This window comes from Electrophorus electricus, chromosome 7 (assembly GCF_041902795.1).
Source record: "Electrophorus electricus isolate QZ-2024a chromosome 7, ASM4190279v1, whole genome shotgun sequence".
Classification (NCBI taxonomy): Eukaryota; Metazoa; Chordata; class Actinopteri; order Gymnotiformes; family Gymnotidae; genus Electrophorus; species Electrophorus electricus.
In genome coordinates, this window is record NC_137503.1 from 35,070,001 (window position 1) to 35,088,333 (window position 18,333).

At 41.9% G+C, this 18,333-nt stretch overlaps 2 protein-coding genes across 8 annotated transcripts in view; both read right to left on the reverse strand.

Moving 5' to 3' along the window:
• txlnba (taxilin beta a) overlaps positions 1-12,889 on the reverse strand; it is a 31,410-nt gene extending 18,521 nt beyond the window's left edge. For 2 of the 5 annotated variants that reach the window (XM_081716867.1, XM_035524419.2), the window contains exons 1-2: positions 3,211-3,360; positions 961-1,228 (exon numbers count right to left, since the gene is read on the reverse strand). In XM_081716867.1, the coding sequence (XP_081572993.1) occupies positions 961-1,228; positions 3,211-3,342 (400 nt within the window). In that variant the 5' untranslated portion in view covers positions 3,343-3,360. Of the gene's footprint in view, positions 1-960; positions 1,229-3,210; positions 3,363-12,673 lie in introns of those variants that run through there. The other 3 variants (XM_081716869.1, XM_081716870.1, XM_081716868.1) reach the window with 3 other exon arrangements.
• A 432-nt stretch (positions 12,890-13,321) lies between these two features.
• On the reverse strand, positions 13,322-15,599 carry cited2 (Cbp/p300-interacting transactivator, with Glu/Asp-rich carboxy-terminal domain, 2). Of its 3 annotated transcripts, none has more exons than XR_003411237.3 (3): positions 15,400-15,599; positions 13,975-15,081; positions 13,322-13,814 (listed from the first exon to the last, which is right to left on the reverse strand). XR_003411237.3 is itself a non-coding variant. In XM_027019346.3 (3 exons), exons 2-3 carry the CDS (start codon positions 15,075-15,077, stop codon positions 13,773-13,775), a joined length of 732 nt encoding a protein of 243 aa, XP_026875147.2. In that variant the 5' UTR covers positions 15,078-15,081; positions 15,400-15,591; the 3' UTR covers positions 13,322-13,772. The 3 variants fall into 3 exon arrangements, 2 of the variants coding, with proteins under 2 accessions (XP_026875147.2, XP_026875148.2); XM_027019346.3 differs by having other exon boundaries at positions 14,388-15,081; positions 15,400-15,591; XM_027019347.3 differs by having other exon boundaries at positions 13,322-15,081.
• Between the last annotated feature and the right edge of the window lie 2,734 nt (positions 15,600-18,333).

Consider the following 18,333-nt stretch of genomic DNA (forward strand, 5'->3'; position numbering starts at 1 on the left):
AGACTAGGAGTGCCTGAGACTAAAACTGCCTAAGACTAGGAATGCCTGAGACTAGGAATGCCTGAGACTAGGAATGTGCGTACATTCTTATATTTATCCTGATACCCTGAAGCATCTTGAATGTTTTTACCTCCTGGCACTGATGAGTCAGAAAAAAGAAACAACAGTGAATCAAAGGAGTAACTTTCGTCGGAGTATCTTCTCACTCAGGAGACGCTCCAGTGAAGAGCAGAGGGCATGGCTTCCCTCTGGCGTTCCTCTACATAGTTCTAAGATCGGGGGGGGGGGGGGTTTGCCGTGCAGTCTTTGTGAGTTGGTAACTTGCTGTGAGTGAAATATTAGAACAGCCCCCTTGTTTGTTCCAGGTTTTTACTATCGGTCACTTTGATACCTCATTTGATAACACATGTCTGATCATTTTGCAGATTTTCAGAACTCTCCAAAATGACGTGCTCTCATGGTGCTGTTGTCTGTTGGGGGGGGGGGGGGGGGACTGAACAGGGCCCCATTTCCCAAAATCATCATAGTATTAAGATAATCTTACATGAGAGAGAGAATGTTCAGTGTCATGCTCACTCTACCATTTGAATAGCATCTTGGTTTTCTGAGGCTTCTAGGAAATCTGGCCCAGAAGCTTAGACTGGTATTCTTTTCTCAATGCATTTAGTTTGACAGCCAAACAGTTGCTAATGTGGTATGCACTGATTATGGAGTAGCGTGTGCTTTAGCATGATGTTGCATAAATTAGCATGAATTAGTCATTAGTGGGAACAGAACCCAAGTCATCCAAAACCTTTTCCTGCCATTGCCTGCTGGGATAGGTGCTAACTACTGGGACTGGTGCTAGCTACTGGGATCAGATGGATATGTTTGCTGTCAGATATGTGGCTTCAGCCAAAGCAGGCTCCATAACCACGGCAGTCTCGAACAGACTGGGCAGTGAGAATGGCGCCTCCTTACCGAGTCCTTTGAGAAGCTTCTCAGCCGTGGACTCCTTCCCGCCCTCTGCACTGGCCACCACAACCTCGGCTGCAGCCTCTTCCTCCGGCTTCTCGTCCTCCTTCTCCAAGACAGAGATCTGTTCCTCCATCAGGCTGGACGCTGAGCCGTATGTGCTGATGATGTCCTCCAGCTGTCTGCTAAAGGCCTCCATTGGGTCCTGCTCTTCGACACCGTTGACATGATCACTGGCATTGACTGAGGGCTGTGAACTGCTCTCCATTATCTGCTGAGCAAATATCAAACAGTGTCACTGACCGGGGGCCATTTCAGTAAGGTCAGAAAACTGGCCCCAGGAAGACGGGGGCTGATTTCGGTGGATTGCTGTGCCAAGTTCTTGATGACTGTCTTGGCTTCATGTCGAAATTGGACCAGGCAAATGAATGAAGGGCAAAGGCAGAGCATTGTGGTAGGAGGCTCTAAATCACCACATACTAAATGGTTTTTGGAGACAGATTGCTTCAGGCAATTTGTGGAGTGTGTGTGTAGGGAGGCTTTGTGCTTTCTACGCAAATGCCTGCTGGTGTTTGTAGAAAACGCAAATACAAATTTAGCAGAAATGAGAGCACGTTTCTTTCTGATTAATGTGATTGCCTTGGGCAGAAACAACAAGAAATCTAAAATACTTCACATGAAATATCTTCCATGGTTCGGTGGTGTCTTGCTGAGGCTCCTGAACTAAATCTTCATGAAACATTCTTTTTGCCTCCTAAATGGTTAACTAAGTTTCAAATATCTTCTTTAAACAGCTTTTTAATGTCTTTAGAAAAATGCCAAAGCAAAGAGTTTATGGTCAACACTTAAAATTGTTCACACATGATAAGAAGTCATTCGAAGATTTGCAGAACTATGCTTGATATAAGACAGTCATTACAATGTAGTCTAGTACCTGTGTTTACGTTTTATCCGACACCTTTTATTTAAAGCACAAACACAACTGAACACAACTTGATTAACTGAGGGTTAAGCGTCTTGCTCAGGGGCCCAACAGTGGGAACTTGAACTGGCAACCTTCTGATTACTCGTGAAACACTTTAATCACTGAGCCACCACTACCGTTACCAGTACCTTAACCTCAAGAATACAGAGCTGGAGAGACATGTATGGCGGATCAAAATTTTATCCGGCGTGACAGAGCTTCACATTCCTGTATCCCCATTCTTACCTCTGAGAAACTTTCCACTGGATCCGCTTTGACCCCAGTGAGAGACTTTTCAAACTTGAGTTATAGTTTAAGGTACCAAGCAAAACAACAGACAATGTTCTGCTATAGACACCAATAGTTTTACATGAAGATCTAAGAATAAGTAGCTAATGAATTTTTCTAACTGCAGTACTGCTGCCCTCCATGTGTAAAGATCAGGGCCTATTTTAGCACAGTTGCTGTATGAGAGGTAGTGCGCCAGCCTCAGGTCCACGTGACACATGCTGTCAAGGGTCAGGAATGCAGAGAAAATAGTGCAAAACTCAGCGGCATGGTCTCGCTGAAACCTGCCGTGCCACGGTTCACTGGCAGGCCTCCAGACCTCCCGCTGACCGCAGTTTGATTTCACGTGGAATGAACTTGAAAAAATCGGGAGGTTGTTTATCAGCCAGTTGTGTCGCTTCATGACTGCTGCTGCTTATCAGGTTAAAATGACAGGCTCGGCCCTCCTCCGCTCTGGCCATCAACACTCAGCCTCCTGAAGTGAGCCACATGGCACCTGTTCTGAGGCACCCTGTTCTATATTTGGAGCTTCTAAATATGGGCAAAGCTATTTGTTATTCCAGCCACGTAGACCCTGATGTCAATGATGCCACTTTTGTGTAAAGTGGAGGAAACGTATGGGTCCCCTGCTCGTGCTGGAAGTACAAGAACGTTCTTAATGTCATTAATGCCGCGTAATTCAGATTCATGCAGCTCTGGGCAAAAGGCATATTTATACTTATGAAGCTGTTTAATAAACATATTTTTATATTTCAACTTTGTTAACATTCGATTCTGGGGTTCGACTTCTTTTACATAGAAAGCCATATCATTTCATTTCATTAAATAGCTAAGAGACATAAAATCAAAACGTGAACAGTGAGACCCAGCAGAGAAGCAGTAGCACTACACAGCAATGAAAAGCTCGTTATGAAATACACACACACACTTGAGTTCCGGGCTGCTATGTAGTTACAGCTATTTGCTGTGCGAACATATTTCACATTTAAAAACACAATACTTACAGAAAGTGTGTTCTGGCTGTCCAGAGAATGAGAGAGAGGAATAGAGTAGCTTGTCCACACTGCCAGGGGAGAGAGAGAGAGAGAAAGAGAGAGAGAGAGAGAGAGAGAGACGTGAGGTGAATCCAAAAGCATTTAAGAGCCCAGGACAACAGCTGTGACACATGAAGCCCTCAAAATAACTTAACGTTGGCCAATGGAGCACTGTGGCTTCTCTCAGAGAACTGACCTGTCATCGTCTCTCTGATCTGGATCTTAGAAGAACTGAGCTTTGATAAGATTAACATATACTCAGAGTCTTCTAGAGCTGGGTCAAAACTGGGATGGCTTATTTTAGACTTTCATTCTTGTGGGTTAGAACAATTTAGGTGACATAATCAATGGACATTATTCCTTCATGTATTACTGAATGTGTTGATGTCACATGTGTGCAACCTGCTGAACATCACATGGGTTGTGAAACAGCAAAACAACAAAGACAAATAATGGATGAAGTGAAGGTTAAATGCTGTTCATATACACATACACAAACATACACAACCACACAGGGAGAGAGAGAGAGAGTGAGAGGGAGAGAGAGAGAGAGGGAGAGAGAGAGAGGGAGAGGGAGAGAGAGAGAAAGGGAGGGAGAGAGAGAGAGGGAGGGAGAGAGAGAGACAGAGAGAGAGAGGGGAGAGGGAGAGAGAGAGAAAGGGAGGGAGAGAGAGAGAGGGAGGGAGAGGGAGAGAGAGAGAGAGGGAGGAAGAGAGAGAGACAGGGAGAGAGAGAAAGGAAGTTGGTATGACATTTATTTGAACACCATGAAATTGTAGTAAACATATATTTTGTAGACTCTGAAAACTTAATTATTCATTTAATGTATTTCTTAAAGTGGTAGCAGCCTATATAGGTCTTATGAGAAGGTTGAGCATCAGTCAAAAGACGTGTTTGGTTTATATATGTGCATATTCATGTTTTCAGTGGTAGGATTGGCCCTGCATTTAAAGGGAACATCGATACATCTCTGGATATTAATATTCATCACATGGACTGCAGATAAACACAGGAAAATCAAAAAGGCATTTACACAGAGGGCACAGGTCTGCACACACACACACACACACACAGACACACACACACACACACACATATATAAACAAAAACAGTATATGAAATTTCTCACCTTAATTATTATTAGACTTTCATTTTTTAAAAGACATTAAAAAATATATATTTTTATCACCAGTAAAAGACATGTTGTCAAATTAACCATGTCACTCAAACATTAAAAAATGATCTCTAATGAATTTTGTTTCTGTGATTTCTAATGTGTTTCTAATGTGTTTGCATGGGCTCTGGGCATTCATGAGAATCTGTCCTGTCTTAACTATAACAATGTTTCTCTTTTCTGTCTTAACTATAGCGACGTTTCTCTTTTTTGTCTTAACTATGGTGACGTTTCTCTTTTCTGTCTTAACTATGGCGATGTTTCTCTTTTCTGTCTTAACTATGGCGATGTTTCTCTTTTCTGTCTTAACTATGGCGACGTTTCTCTTTTCTGTCTTAACTATGGTGACGTTTCTCTTTTCTGTCTTAACTATGGCGATGTTTCTCTTTTCTGTCTTAACTATGGCGATGTTTCTCTTTTCTGTCTTAACTATAGTGACATTTCTCTTTTCTGTCTTAACTATGGTGACGTTTCTCTTTTCTGTCTTAACTATGGCGACGTTTCTCTTTTCTGTCTTAACTATGGTGATGTTTCTCTTTTCTGTCTTAACTATGGTGACGTTTCTCTTTTCTGTCTTAACTATGGTGACGTTTCTCTTTTCTGTTTTAACTATGGTGACGTTTCTCTTTTCTGTCTTAACTATAGTGACGTTTCTCTTTTCTGTCTTAACTATAGCGATGTTTCTCTTTTTTGTCTTAACTATAGCGATGTTTCTCTTTTGTCTTAACTATAGCGGTTTCTCTTTTTTGTCTTAACTATAGCGATGTTTCTCTTTTGTCTTAACTATAGCGATGTTTCTCTTTTTTGTCTTAACTATGGCGACGTTTCTCTTTTTTGTCTTAACTATAGCGATATTTCTCTTTTTTGTCTTAACTATAGCGATGTTTCTCTTTTTTGTCTTAACTATAGCGATGTTTCTGTTTTGTCTTAACTATAGCGATGTTTTTGTTTTCTCTGTTTGATAATATGCAGCTCAAATTCAATGGTCTTCTGTGCTCTGTATGAGCAGGTGTAAAATACAAACCAAACCCCAAATGAATGGTCCAGACTGCCAGTCTGTTTCCACATTGAGACTTTTCATTTTTCTTGCTAATTAGTTGACAGTATGTCTTGTGCTCCAGAAACACCTTTGGTGCCAGCCCTGTCCATGCCACATAAAGAAGGAGATACAACGTGATGCTAAGTGATCCCAGCACTGTGTCAAGGAGAGGCCACTTGTGTTTGCTCTGGGAAATCTCACTCCTTAATCCCTGGTCCAGGCTTTCAGGAATGATCCTTCTTTAATTACCCACATTACCCACTCTGACATTGGTTCTGGTTCTGACATTGGCTCTGGTCCTGGGACAGACAGGGAAGATCCAGGAGACCTGTCTGTTGTCCATCTTGAGTTACTTCGTGACGAATGCCTGTTGAACCTTTATGTCTGTGTCTTTTGTGTCAGAGTATATCTCACAGGACCTCAGCAGGTGGAGTGTGGCTTCAGCAGAGAGCTGGAGGTTTACGGGACAGAGCCTCATTAGTTGTGAAATTATGCAGTACACAAAAAAGCACAAAATATACTGAACTGATTTATGTGTATGCAGTTAATTACATATTCATCCAACTTTTACAGAAGCCTTATGAGGAATGTTTAGATGTTTTATGAAATTCTAATGCAAAGGTCCTAAGAGAGTAACAATTTATTTTTTCTAAGAAAAATCCTTTGTGCTTAATTTAGTACATCTTCCAAACAATGCACCCAAATGAAGTGTACTGACCCATGTTCTCCTCTGCCTCTACCTCTAGTCTCCACTGCCTCTACTGCTAGTCTCCACAATCTCCTCTGCCTCTACCTCTATTCTCTACTGCCTCTACTGCTAGTCTCCACAATCTCCTCTGCCTCTACTGCTAGTCTCCTGCGGCTGTCATAAAACATTCTGATCGCCCTTCTGTATTTCACACACGCAGCAGACCAGAATCCACAGATTCTGCATGTCATTGCATTTAAAAAAAATTCTGCCTTCCCAATCCTGCATTGCTGAGGGCTGAAGGAATACTACACATGACAATGTAAATGAGTAATATTGAAGGAAAATGATTGGGGGACAGCTAGCATTATGCAAATGAGATAATGCTACTTTGGCTCAACTGGTAGTATTGTTGGCTGAAGTATTCATTTAAATTTCTTAATAATTAGGTTAATTGTGATATTTTGGACACAAAATGTACATATATCAAGTGTGTCTTACTTTACAAGGTCCAGAATTCACCAGAACTTCTCCCTTTCTGATGTAAAGTAGACGATCCTTATGTTTAGTAAATCTTCCTTAATCTTTACTCTTGACAGCCAGAAACCTAAAACCCCTCCCACACACTCTGTTCTGTTTCCTTACTCTCATTGAATCTGAACCATGTAGCTACTGACCAACGCCTACAGTAGCATTTGCGTCTCATGCCAAATTACTTTTCAAGTGACTTCACTGTTGCAGACAAACCTGCAATGTCAGAATAAAATCAGGAGAATTTTGTGAAGTGGTCAGGATAGCTGTCATAAATATTTTCTTGTCTTAACTCTCTGACAAAATCAACCGTGTTTAGTACTATCATGAGTTTTTAGTTCTGGCTCATGCAAATAGCGACGTGACATTGATGTGACACTGATGTGACTGGACATGGAGGAGACATACAGAGACATGGAGGAGACATACAGAGACATAGAGGAGACATACAGACATACAAAGACATGGAGTAGACATACAGAGACATAGAGGAGACATACAGACATACAAAGACATGGAGAAGACATACAGAGAAATGGGGGAGACATACAGAGACATAGAGGAGACATACAGACATACAAAGACATGGAGGAGACATACAGAGACATAGAGGAGACATACAGACATACAAAGACATGGAGGAGACATACAGAGACATAGAGGAGACATACAGACATACAGAGACATGGAGAAGACATACAGAGACATGGAGGAGACATACAGACATGAAGAGAAATGGAGGAGATATACAGAAATATGGAGGAGACATACAGACATACAGAGACATGGAGGAGACATACCGACATACAGAGACACAGAGATATGGAGGAGACATACCAAGTCATGGAAGAGACATACAGACATGGAGAAGACATACAGACATACAGAGATATGAAGGATGCATACTGAGACATGAATGAGATATACAGAGACATGGATGAGACATACCAAGACATTGAGGAGACATATTGAGACATGCAGAAGAACTGTGGAGGCTGGTTTGTGTCTTTTTCTTTTTGGCTGTGACCAAAAACTGCTTCTGTTTCTGCTTTATTGTTCAACATTTTCTCTTCTAGTAAATTTGCAACAGGACCATGATGGAAAATAATATACAATATCCCTGCAAATAGTGACCCTGCAAGATCCCCAATCTTCACAGAATCATATACACATACACAAACATACACACCCACACAGGGAAAGAGAGAGAGAGAGAGAGAGAGAGAGAGAGAGAGAGAGAGAGAGAGAGAGAGAGAGAGAGAGAGAGAGAGAAGGAGAATGTCATTGTCTGTGATCACATTATCTTCAGATGTGAGGTCCATTCTTCTCTAAGTTTTCTAGGATGTGGTTAGCATGGCTATGATTTCAAACTAAAACATCAATTGTAATGTTTGTACAAGTGGAACAATTTACTTTAGTGTTTGTCTTGGAGTAACATTTTATAGATCCCATGGCCTCAGGGCAAATCAGGGCACTCTGTTGACACCAAGATTGCATCTCTTAGGATCATGAGTTGATTGTAAACACACGTGTAGCTCTGTTACTCCAGCTCTCCTGTCCTGTGCTATTATATTCAGCTCTGCTTGAATTGCAGGCTGTGGGTGTGACAATGAAGCTGTCAATCAATCATGCTTATTAGAATATTAAGACCAAGCTCAGACAGTTCAGCTGTTGTTGTTGTTGTTTTTTTTTTTGTATTTTATCATATTCTTTTATGGGTCTGTAATTGAAAATTTGCTAAATGTTTAACACATCCCTCTAGTTTAGCATCATACAGACATTCTTAACACTGAAATACATGTCATTTCTACATTCTCATATATAGTTTTGAGAAACAAAAGCACACACTAGGTAGGAAGTCAAGTACTCTCGCTGGCAATCGGGAGTTTTGTCCAGTCTAACACACATTTCTTTCGTATCTTCACTGTGAACACATCCTTTGTTCACACAGGATGAAAACCCAGGACCTGATGTAGTAGAGCAGCGTTCTTCCTGTGTGCCCCGGAAACACACTGCTGGACGTTCTGCCTTTATATCTCTGTGTTATCTCCTCAGCTCAACCCAAACATGGCAGCTTGCTGGGGCAGCAGCAGAGGAGACTTTGAGGAGAGCTGAGACTGTTTATCAGGATGAGCAGAATATATCTTACCCCACTTAGTCCTGCAGTGAAAGCACTTTCAGTGGTGGGTCTCCTTCAGTGAAGTTTGTGTCTCTTGCTAACTGAAGGTTAGGACCAGATCTGAACACACTGACATCACGGGCTCACTAGTGGCCAGAGCTCAACACACTGACATCACAAGATCATTAGTGACTCGATCTGAACACACCGACATCACAGGCTCATTAGTGACCGATCTGAACATGCTGACATCAATCTCAGCTCTTCAGATCTTTGCTTCTTGTAGAGGTGAATGCCTAAATTAAAAGCACTCCATCCCAAACCAGAAGGTGCAAGGCCAATCCAGGCAAACTCTACTGCTCGGTGGCATTTTAGGAGCACTGGGATTAAATAATTCCCCTGGATTACTGAACTCTGATCATTACAGCAGTTAAAGGTATGTTCGTTGGTTTGGCCCTTTCTTCAAATTCAAATAAAGTTTGAAATATGTAGAACATTTTATTATATTTTATTGTAATATTATATATATATATATATATATATATATATATATATATATACACACACACACACACACACACACACACATATATATACATATATATATTATATATATACATATATATATATATATAATTATTTAAAAAATATTTTTATTAGTTATTATTTTATTTAAAAATTCTATTACTACATTAGCACATTTGTATTATTGGAAAACCTGCTTGAAAACCTGCATTCTGGGACAGAATCTTTTTTAGCGTTTCCACTGACCTCCTGTCAGTCACTTTATGAAACACACCACAATGCCCCGTTACTCCTCCCCCAACGCGCCAATAACACCTTGTTACTCCACCCACAAAGCCCTGTTACTCCTCCCACAACGCTCCTGTAATGCCTTGTTACTCCACCTACAACGTCCCGTTACCCCGCCCACATCTGCCTCCGTTTGACAGAGGCATGGCAGAACCTGGCACGCGTCCTGCGTCGCGGGCCAAGACACATGATGTGTTGGCAAAAAGTTCTGGAAGTTCTGGAAGTGCTTTCTTCCATGCAGTTGGACTCGAGGTGGACGTTCCTCTCGGACAGTCTTGTGTTGAACTGTTTGAGTGACAGACTTTGCGTAACAGATCGAGTAGATGAATCTTTGAACATAGAGAGCTAAGTAAAGAAACGCTCTGTGTGAACCAGAGGAATCTATGAACTACTGGTCAACCGCATCAGTCTGCCTTGTAGTTAATGATGCTAACGAGCTAACACAGGTAACTTACAGAGACACTCCGGTATGATCACAGCACAAATCATTATGAGCCAAGTGTTAAACGTACATGGGCAAGACTGCATGATGACTGCTAACAGCATCATGCCCCCCAGACACAGGAGTCTGATGAGTCTGATGCCTACACTGATGTCTGATTAGTCTGATACCTACTCTGGCCAGACGCCACTGCTGTACCAAGAGGAATTTGTATTTGGATAACATGATTAGACAACAAGTCTCTAAGAAACATGAAATGGTGTCTCATCATAATTTGCCAAGCAGAGTGAGTGAGTGAGTAGTGTGCCAGGGGAACATGTTCCCCTCCTGATGATAACTAATCCCGCCTTCTGCACAGACTGAGCCACCACATGCTTCATTTTGGCTAAGAACTCGTTAAATTACGGAGTATTAGTAGTAAACATTCTACCTCATCATTCCAGTGTGAAGCCATGACAACTTTGGTAACGCTAGAAAACCGTAACTAACCTCCGCTGGCCAACGTAGGTCTTAGAGGCATGGTTTGTATTCCTGGGCAGGAACGGAAGGCGAATCCAAATGTTAGACGGGTCGTTCCTGACTATTGTTGACTTTTCAGTGTGTTAACTTTTGGGGAAAAAATTATTATTTTCATGTTTTTAACTATATATCTGGGAAATGACACGTTTAATCTCCGGGAACTTGTATTGGTAGAGCTCAGGGTTGTTCAGACTTGGGTTATGAGTTCCACCCCAATAGGAACATATAACCCTGTAAAGGTATTGCACAGTATTAATAATGTAAATATTAAATATTTACATAATATAAATATTTTAATATTTAATAATGTAAATATTTAAACTTCGCTTTTCTTACTCCTTATGTGTCCCTTATTCCATCATATACGCTTTTTGTCTTTGAATAAAACAGCAAATAATAACCCAATAATAATGACAATAATATCAGGCAAAGTTAAAGACATCATGGTTAGCAATAGTACACAGCCAACATTAGTTTTGAATCCTTATTCTGAATTTTCAGTAAATTTCATCCATGTTTGCTGATGAACCACATCGATACATAGATCCCCAACGATCTATGCGAATGACCCAGACACTCTGGCTCAGCCAACCACGTTTCTCCTTCTGTCGTTATCCTTTCTTTAGTAATGCAGTATGCATCGCTGTAACCTTGTCTGCAATTCTTCTGCAGGTAGTTCTCTAGATTTCAGCTCTGTGTGTGTGTGTGTGTGTGTGTGTGTGTGTGTGTGTGTGTGTGTGTGTGTGAAGGACTCCACAAACACGGCAGGTAGGCAGGTATGCCCTCCACTTATTTTAATTGGTCCAAATTCAATTTTTTTTACAGTTCTGAAACTGACAAATTTTATTTTATTTTTTATAATCAGATTATTTGATTCATTGATTGCTATCAGTATGTAGATAGTACTTAAAAATCTATAATAAAAAAGCTTCTACAACAAATCCCCGCCTACTGCACCCACTGCTGTCATGAACATTGAGTTAAGAATCAACGTTTCAGGTTGGTAATCTTGTATAAGGCAGGCTTGTATAAGGAAATGTAGAACTACAGTAATGGATCAGCAAATGTACACCATCAGTCACTCACAGCTGTTACTGAGTATAAGAAACTGGGACCACATTTGAAATGTGGAAGTTTTGCAGTGGAGCGTCCAACGATGACTCCAAATCTTTGCTTGAGCACTTATTGACTTTATATCCCTAGTTCTCCACTTGTCCCTGATTGCATCTCTTATCTTCGTGTATCTTTCCTTGCCCTTGCTTACCTTACAAGCGTAATTTCTCAACAAGCAGTGAGCTGGGTTTAGTCTTCCGGTACCTTCACTGCTCTGCCGGTTTTTGGCCATTTTACACGAGTTAGCATGTTAACATTACAGGAAGAGTGTCCTCAGGGAGGAGTCGTCTCTCATGAACATTCACGTTCCAAAACTCCTGCTGGGTTGATGTGTTAGCCTTTTTACATTTTAATTATCGATATACATTGTGTCCAAATGTTTTTTTTTTTTTTTTTATAAATTCACTTTCTATAACAGAACCTTAATAGCATGCAGAAGGTTTGCTGTTGCAGGAGACACTGAAAGCCAAACTCTGCTCTGTTGCAGGTAATTGAAGTGGCATAAGACCACAGAACCAGTTGTGGTTGTTTTTCTCTAAAGGTTTACTTAATCTTTTGCAAATGTACTGAAGTATATACATGCCGTTTCCACACGTAAATACCGATAGTAATGAAACATCCATTATGAGTCGGCTTCACCACAGGGGAGGCATGAAACCACAATTAAAGTGAAATCATTAGAAAGTTAAGTGAAGTCATTCACCATTATAATTCAATAAGCCACATTGCTCACTGGACTGCACAGACAGATATAGCATAGTCACACTGCGATTCCCTTAGTCCTGTGCTTCAGTGTGTACAATAAAAAGCTTTATAATGACAAACAGAAAAAGGCTAAGTTAAGAGGCATGAAAGAATATAATTATCAAATGCACTAAGCAAGCCACTTTTAAAACTAACCTAATATTCATGAAGAGACACTAGGTTATCATATAAAAAGCATTTTAAAGCATTTTGGTATTTCTAAACCCTTCACTGGATTCAGATGAACTCACATCGTGCAGAATACAGGATTCTCAGGCCGTGTTCTTAAACATCTTTAAAAACTCCTGAGGGTTTGTCCGTGCCTCAGCCCGAGGGGAGCGAAGGCTGTTTCTCAGCGCTGCGGAGGTAGGGATGTGTAAATACGGCCCCGTGGCAGCGCTTTCTCTCTTTAGTCCTGGCTCTCTCTCTCTCCACTCAGCTCTGAGCTGCAGCAGAAGTCTAGAAGCCTGTACAGGATAAACTTGGACTGAATCCTGACAATTTGCATGACAATTATTCATGCAGAGAAACCAGATACCCCCACCCCCCACCCCAATGACACAGTCAGCATTTTAATGCACATAAGAAGTGAAGTAGTGAGATTTTTCTCCTCCCTCATGTCACCTCAGGGGGCGGGCCGCTGAGTGTAGGACAGGGTGGACAACCAGTGCGAGACAATGGACGCAACACTTCATGGAAACATCAGGAGATTCGTGTGTGGCCTTAAGCTCAAGTCATGAAGCATCTCTATGGTTTTAACCCATCCTGAATAGCCATGCTGTCACTGTTTACGCGATATGTACATACGCATATGATATACTACAGGAAAATATAATTATAAGCCCATGATGACCAAATCTCATTCTGATATGTAAATAAAAAAAATTAACTGACCTTAATTGTGTTCACTTTAATAATGCATTTCTGCTGCTTTATTCATGTTTGCAAATTAAAATATAATAAATTAACATTTTCCTCTAAAAAGTATACAAAAATACCATCAAACTTTCCTAGAAAGCCTCAACACAGTAGTATTGCCATGTATCGCATACTAAATAAGCACAGTGGAGTATCTATAACTGATGAAGACGATTTTTCCACACACCCTTCCTCAACATTCCATGCTGTGTACTGTCCACTCACCACAGAAGTGGAACAGGGGAGTGGACATTCAGTACCGGAACATTCCTTCCTTGAAGACCACCCCCCCCCCTTCTCTCTCACCATCTGATACCGTCGTACCAATTTTAGCATGAAGAACAGCGCACAACTTCACTCACACGTTTCACTCCCACAACTGGATCTGGCTCTTTGTTTTTTCTTTCCTTCTTGCTTTGTTGAAACTATGCATTAACATGGAGGAACTCCATGACAGATCAGACAGTTGGGACGCTGGAAAGAAGATAAAGAGCAATTTGAAACTTCCACTCAATCTGACAAAGTCACTGAACAGCATAGATATAATGTAAATATTATGGCCATTGAAGATTACAGTACATTGCTGAATGGAACAATTACACTGTACTGGTCTACGATCGTGTTACATAACCACCTATATTATGAAGCATCCACAGAAATGTGATATTACTCCAGATGTCTCCTTCAGTGTGTTCCAGTGACACAGGTAAATACAAGTTTGACCGGAATGCACACGTTGGGTTTTTTCTCTGCTACAGTTCAAAGACATTAAAAATATCTCCTGGTTTCTAAACTTCCGTTGTCTTCTGCACCCACCACTCCGGGTGTGTGATGTGTTACTGGGGGGTTTCGAGCAGGCACCTCAAACAAATCCATTATGGCCTCATGCACAAGAGAAAAAATATCAACCCTTTTCATGACTACTGTCCGTCTATTGTGGGTTATTTTTTTTAAATTATGGATCAATACAAAAATCGGAATGTGATCTTAAGTGAAATAAAACACGATAACAAAATAAAAGTCCCATCCGTAAGATTAGCAACTCACTCGGCTAGGTTGCTGTTTACACACCAAGTCCGTCATAAAGTCAAACTCGTTCTGACCCAGCCACAGCTCGGGCAGTTCTTTTATCCTGTCCAAACCCATCTCTATCACCAGTGACATCAGCACCTCCTCGTCTATAAAATCCGTGTCGATGACGTTGGGGGGCAGCATTGCTGTCGGCATGTGGTGTGCAGTCAGGGGCGCTCCGGCCGCGCTGTGCTTAGTGCTACTGTCTCGGAACTGTTGCCCTGTCCCGTTTAACTGGTGACTGGCAGGGTGCAACTCGTGCATGTAATGGTGATGAGCAGGGTGCGCGTGCTGACTGTAGTACTGTGTGTTGAGCTTCTGCAGTTGCATGCTCGCCGCGAGCTGCCCCTGGCTGGTCACGGCAGGTCCGACAAACTGGGAGCCGAAGCGCGCGGGCGGCGGTAAACTGCCGTTCGGGTGTCCTCCGTTTATATTCCCAGAGCCCATGCCATGCCGGACCCCGTGGCTGGCGTTTACGGTCCCTCCTGCGTAATGCATGTGGTCTCCAATTAAGCCGGTATAGCCGTGCGGCTGCGGCTGCGGCTGCGGCTGGAGCGCGCTGGGGAACTGGCCCATTCCCATTCTGCGCGCGGAGGGGTTATGGTGAAGACCAGTAACAGCCTCGGGGAATCGTCCGTGGTTCATTGCCATCATGCGGTCTACCATTCCCCTGAAACACAAGTCAAACAACTTCTAAAAAAGCAAATTACCTACAGATCCTCATCTTTGCGAACGCGTTTTCCGGCCACAACGTGATGCAGGTGACAAGGACTGAAGTTTAAATTTAGTTTTTCCTCACCGTACTACTTTTGAAAAACGAGCCTTATATGAAGAGGCGTTAGGGGACGATTTGCCGCAAGAAAACAGTGTTAACACTCGCCATTCAAATAGGCGTTAAAATGTCGAAGATGTGTACATAGACACCGCACATTCACACTCCTACAGCAGAAAAGGGTCCTAGAAAATCTACACACAACGGAAACTTTACCTCCTTGGTAGAATCTGCAGAAGGCGTTTCACCGCAATCGGCACCGTAAAAGTAAGTGCAACTATCCAACCGACTGAACACAATCCGTAATCCAAATCAATGAACACTACGTGTTCTCCAAAACGCAGAACCGACACTCTCCCAACCTCCGCATCAAAAAAAATAAAAAAAAAAAACCCGCTCCAAGCTTTTCCGTCCAGCGCTCATATACAAGGAGGCAGGGGCGGAGCGCACGAGGAGAGTCACCCGGAGAGTCTAAAGTCTGGATACCGGATCGCGCGAAACCTGGAGTTGACGCACAACCAATTGCCTACCTTCTGTGGAGCAACAGCATTAAACATTACCTCACTGCAGCTATTTCTGTATTAGGTAGGAGTGGGGGAGCGTGGAATCGCGTTTCACGGGCCCCAGAGGCAATGTCCACCGCTGCACTTTACGGCATACGCTTGCAAAAAGATTTACTCAGTAAGTTCAGTGTATTTGCAGGTCGTTGTGTGCTTCGCACTGCAGTGATCATTCAAACCGTTGTATTCTTTGATCGTCTAGAAGTTACCGCAGCAAGTCGCCGCGATTTATATAGTTGGACTAGTCGGCTGCACGCAGATGTCAGCTAATCGCCACGTGTCGCACGCGCGCGGTAGTGGCGTCAGTCCATCCACAAACGCACGCGCGCTGTAGTGGCGTCTGCACGCTCGCTCTGTAAACAGAGCTGCAGTCTGGGTCTGACTCGGATGTAGTTAACAGGAAGAGCCGCAGTACTCTCAGCGTTGTTGCTAAATTATCGCTTATGAATCAATTAGGTTGCATAGTTCAGTTCAAGGCCATGGAGATGTACACCTTAAACCTTTTTTTAAAGAAAAAAAACAACAACCTAATTTGATTATAGAGAACGCCAAGGCTGTGAAGTGCTGTTGCTGTCTTGGGAGAAACATTTTTATAGAAAAAATTACCAACGACAATAAACCTGTGCTTTTTTTTTGGTCCTATAGTCCAGCTGATGCTGCTGTGTGGAATGCTGGGAAGAGTAACAAACACAGCATTTGTCTTTCTAGCAGAAGTAAACTCATTGTAACCCTGTTTGTTTTGACAGGGTGTCACACAGGCACTCTGTCCAGCTCTTGTCCAGTCATGTCCAGCTTAGTTATTACATGTCATTATGGCACACTGTCATTAGTAGGTTACAGAGCTTTGGTCAAATTTAACGCAGTATCAGTCCTGGCAAAACCAAAACTGCAAGGCTCTTGAGTAAAATGTTTGATATATAGAAACAACACCTAGCTAAAAATTAGTCAAATACACATAAGAGATAACTTGCACGTGCGTTTCACAGGTCAATAGAACGTGTAAAACCAGTCGCTGTATCGCACAGTTTAGTGAGACCTGTAGATGTTTCAGTCCGTGGCCCCACACTCTCCGTCCTGCTTCAGTCACTCAGTACTGGACAGGTCCAGTGGTGTGTAAAGTCAGTCACACTAGACACTCTGTCTAAAGACCCTTACACTCACTAAGCCTTATGGGATACACCTGGTGCACATGTGTTTTTCACAGTAGTCACTTGTGACTTTCGCAGACCTTTTGTTCTCATGGGAACTTCAGCCTGCTATGGGAATGGTCTTCCTGCCATTTCCACAGTTTAAAAATATGATTAAAAAGCATCTGCATAAATCCTGTACAATATGAAACCTAATCTAATAAGAGATTTATTGACAGTCTGCAGTGTGACAGGTGTTAAACCCAGTGATTTTACTGAATGACAGGTATTAAACCCAGTGATTTTACTGAATGACAGGTGTTAAACCCAGTGATTTTACTGAATGACAGGTGTTAAACCAGTGATTGCATTGAATGACAGGTGTTAAACCCAGTGATTGTACTGAATGACAGGTATTAAACCCAGTAATTGTACTGAATGACAGGTGTTAAATCAGTGATTGTACTAAATGACAGGTGTTAAACCCAGTGATTGCACTGAATGACAGGTGTTAAACCCAGTGATTGTACTGAATGACAGGTGTTAAACCCAGTGATTGCACTGAATGACAGGTATTAAACCAGTGATTGCACTGAATGACAGGTATTAAACCCAGTAATTGTACTGAATGACAGGTGTTAAACCCAGTGATTGTACTAAATGACAGGTGTTAAACCCAGTGATTGTACTGAATGACAGGTGTTAAACCAGTGATTGTACTGAATGACAGGCGTTAAACAAGTGATTGCACTGAATGACAGGTATTAAACCAGTGATTGCACTGAATGACAGGTGTTAAACCCAGTGATTGCATTGAATGACAGGTGTTAAACCCAGTGATTGTACTGAATGACAGGTGTTAAACCCAGTAATTGTACTGAATGACAGGTGTTAAACCCAGTGATTGCACTGAATGACAGGTGTTAAACCCAGTGATTGTACTGAATGACAGGTGTTAAACCCAGTGATTGCATTGAATGACAGGTGTTAAACCCAGTGATTGTACTGAATGACAGGTGTTAAACCCAGTAATTGTACTGAATGACAGGTGTTAAACCCAGTGATTGTACTGAATGACAGGTGTTAAACCCAGTAATTGTACTGAATGACAGGTGTTAAACCCAGTGATTGTACTGAATGACAGGTGTTAAACCCAGTGATTGCATTGAATGACAGGTGTTAAACCCAGTGATTGTACTGAATGACAGGTGTTAAACCCAGTGATTGCACTGAATGACAGGTGTTAAACCCAGTAATTGTACTGAATGACAGGTGTTAAATCAGTGATTGTACTAAATGACAGGTGTTAAACCCAGTGATTGCACTGAATGACAGGTGTTAAACCCAGTGATTGTACTGAATGACAGGTGTTAAACCCAGTGATTGCACTGAATGACAGGTATTAAACCAGTGATTGCACTGAATGACAGGTATTAAACCCAGTAATTGTACTGAATGACAGG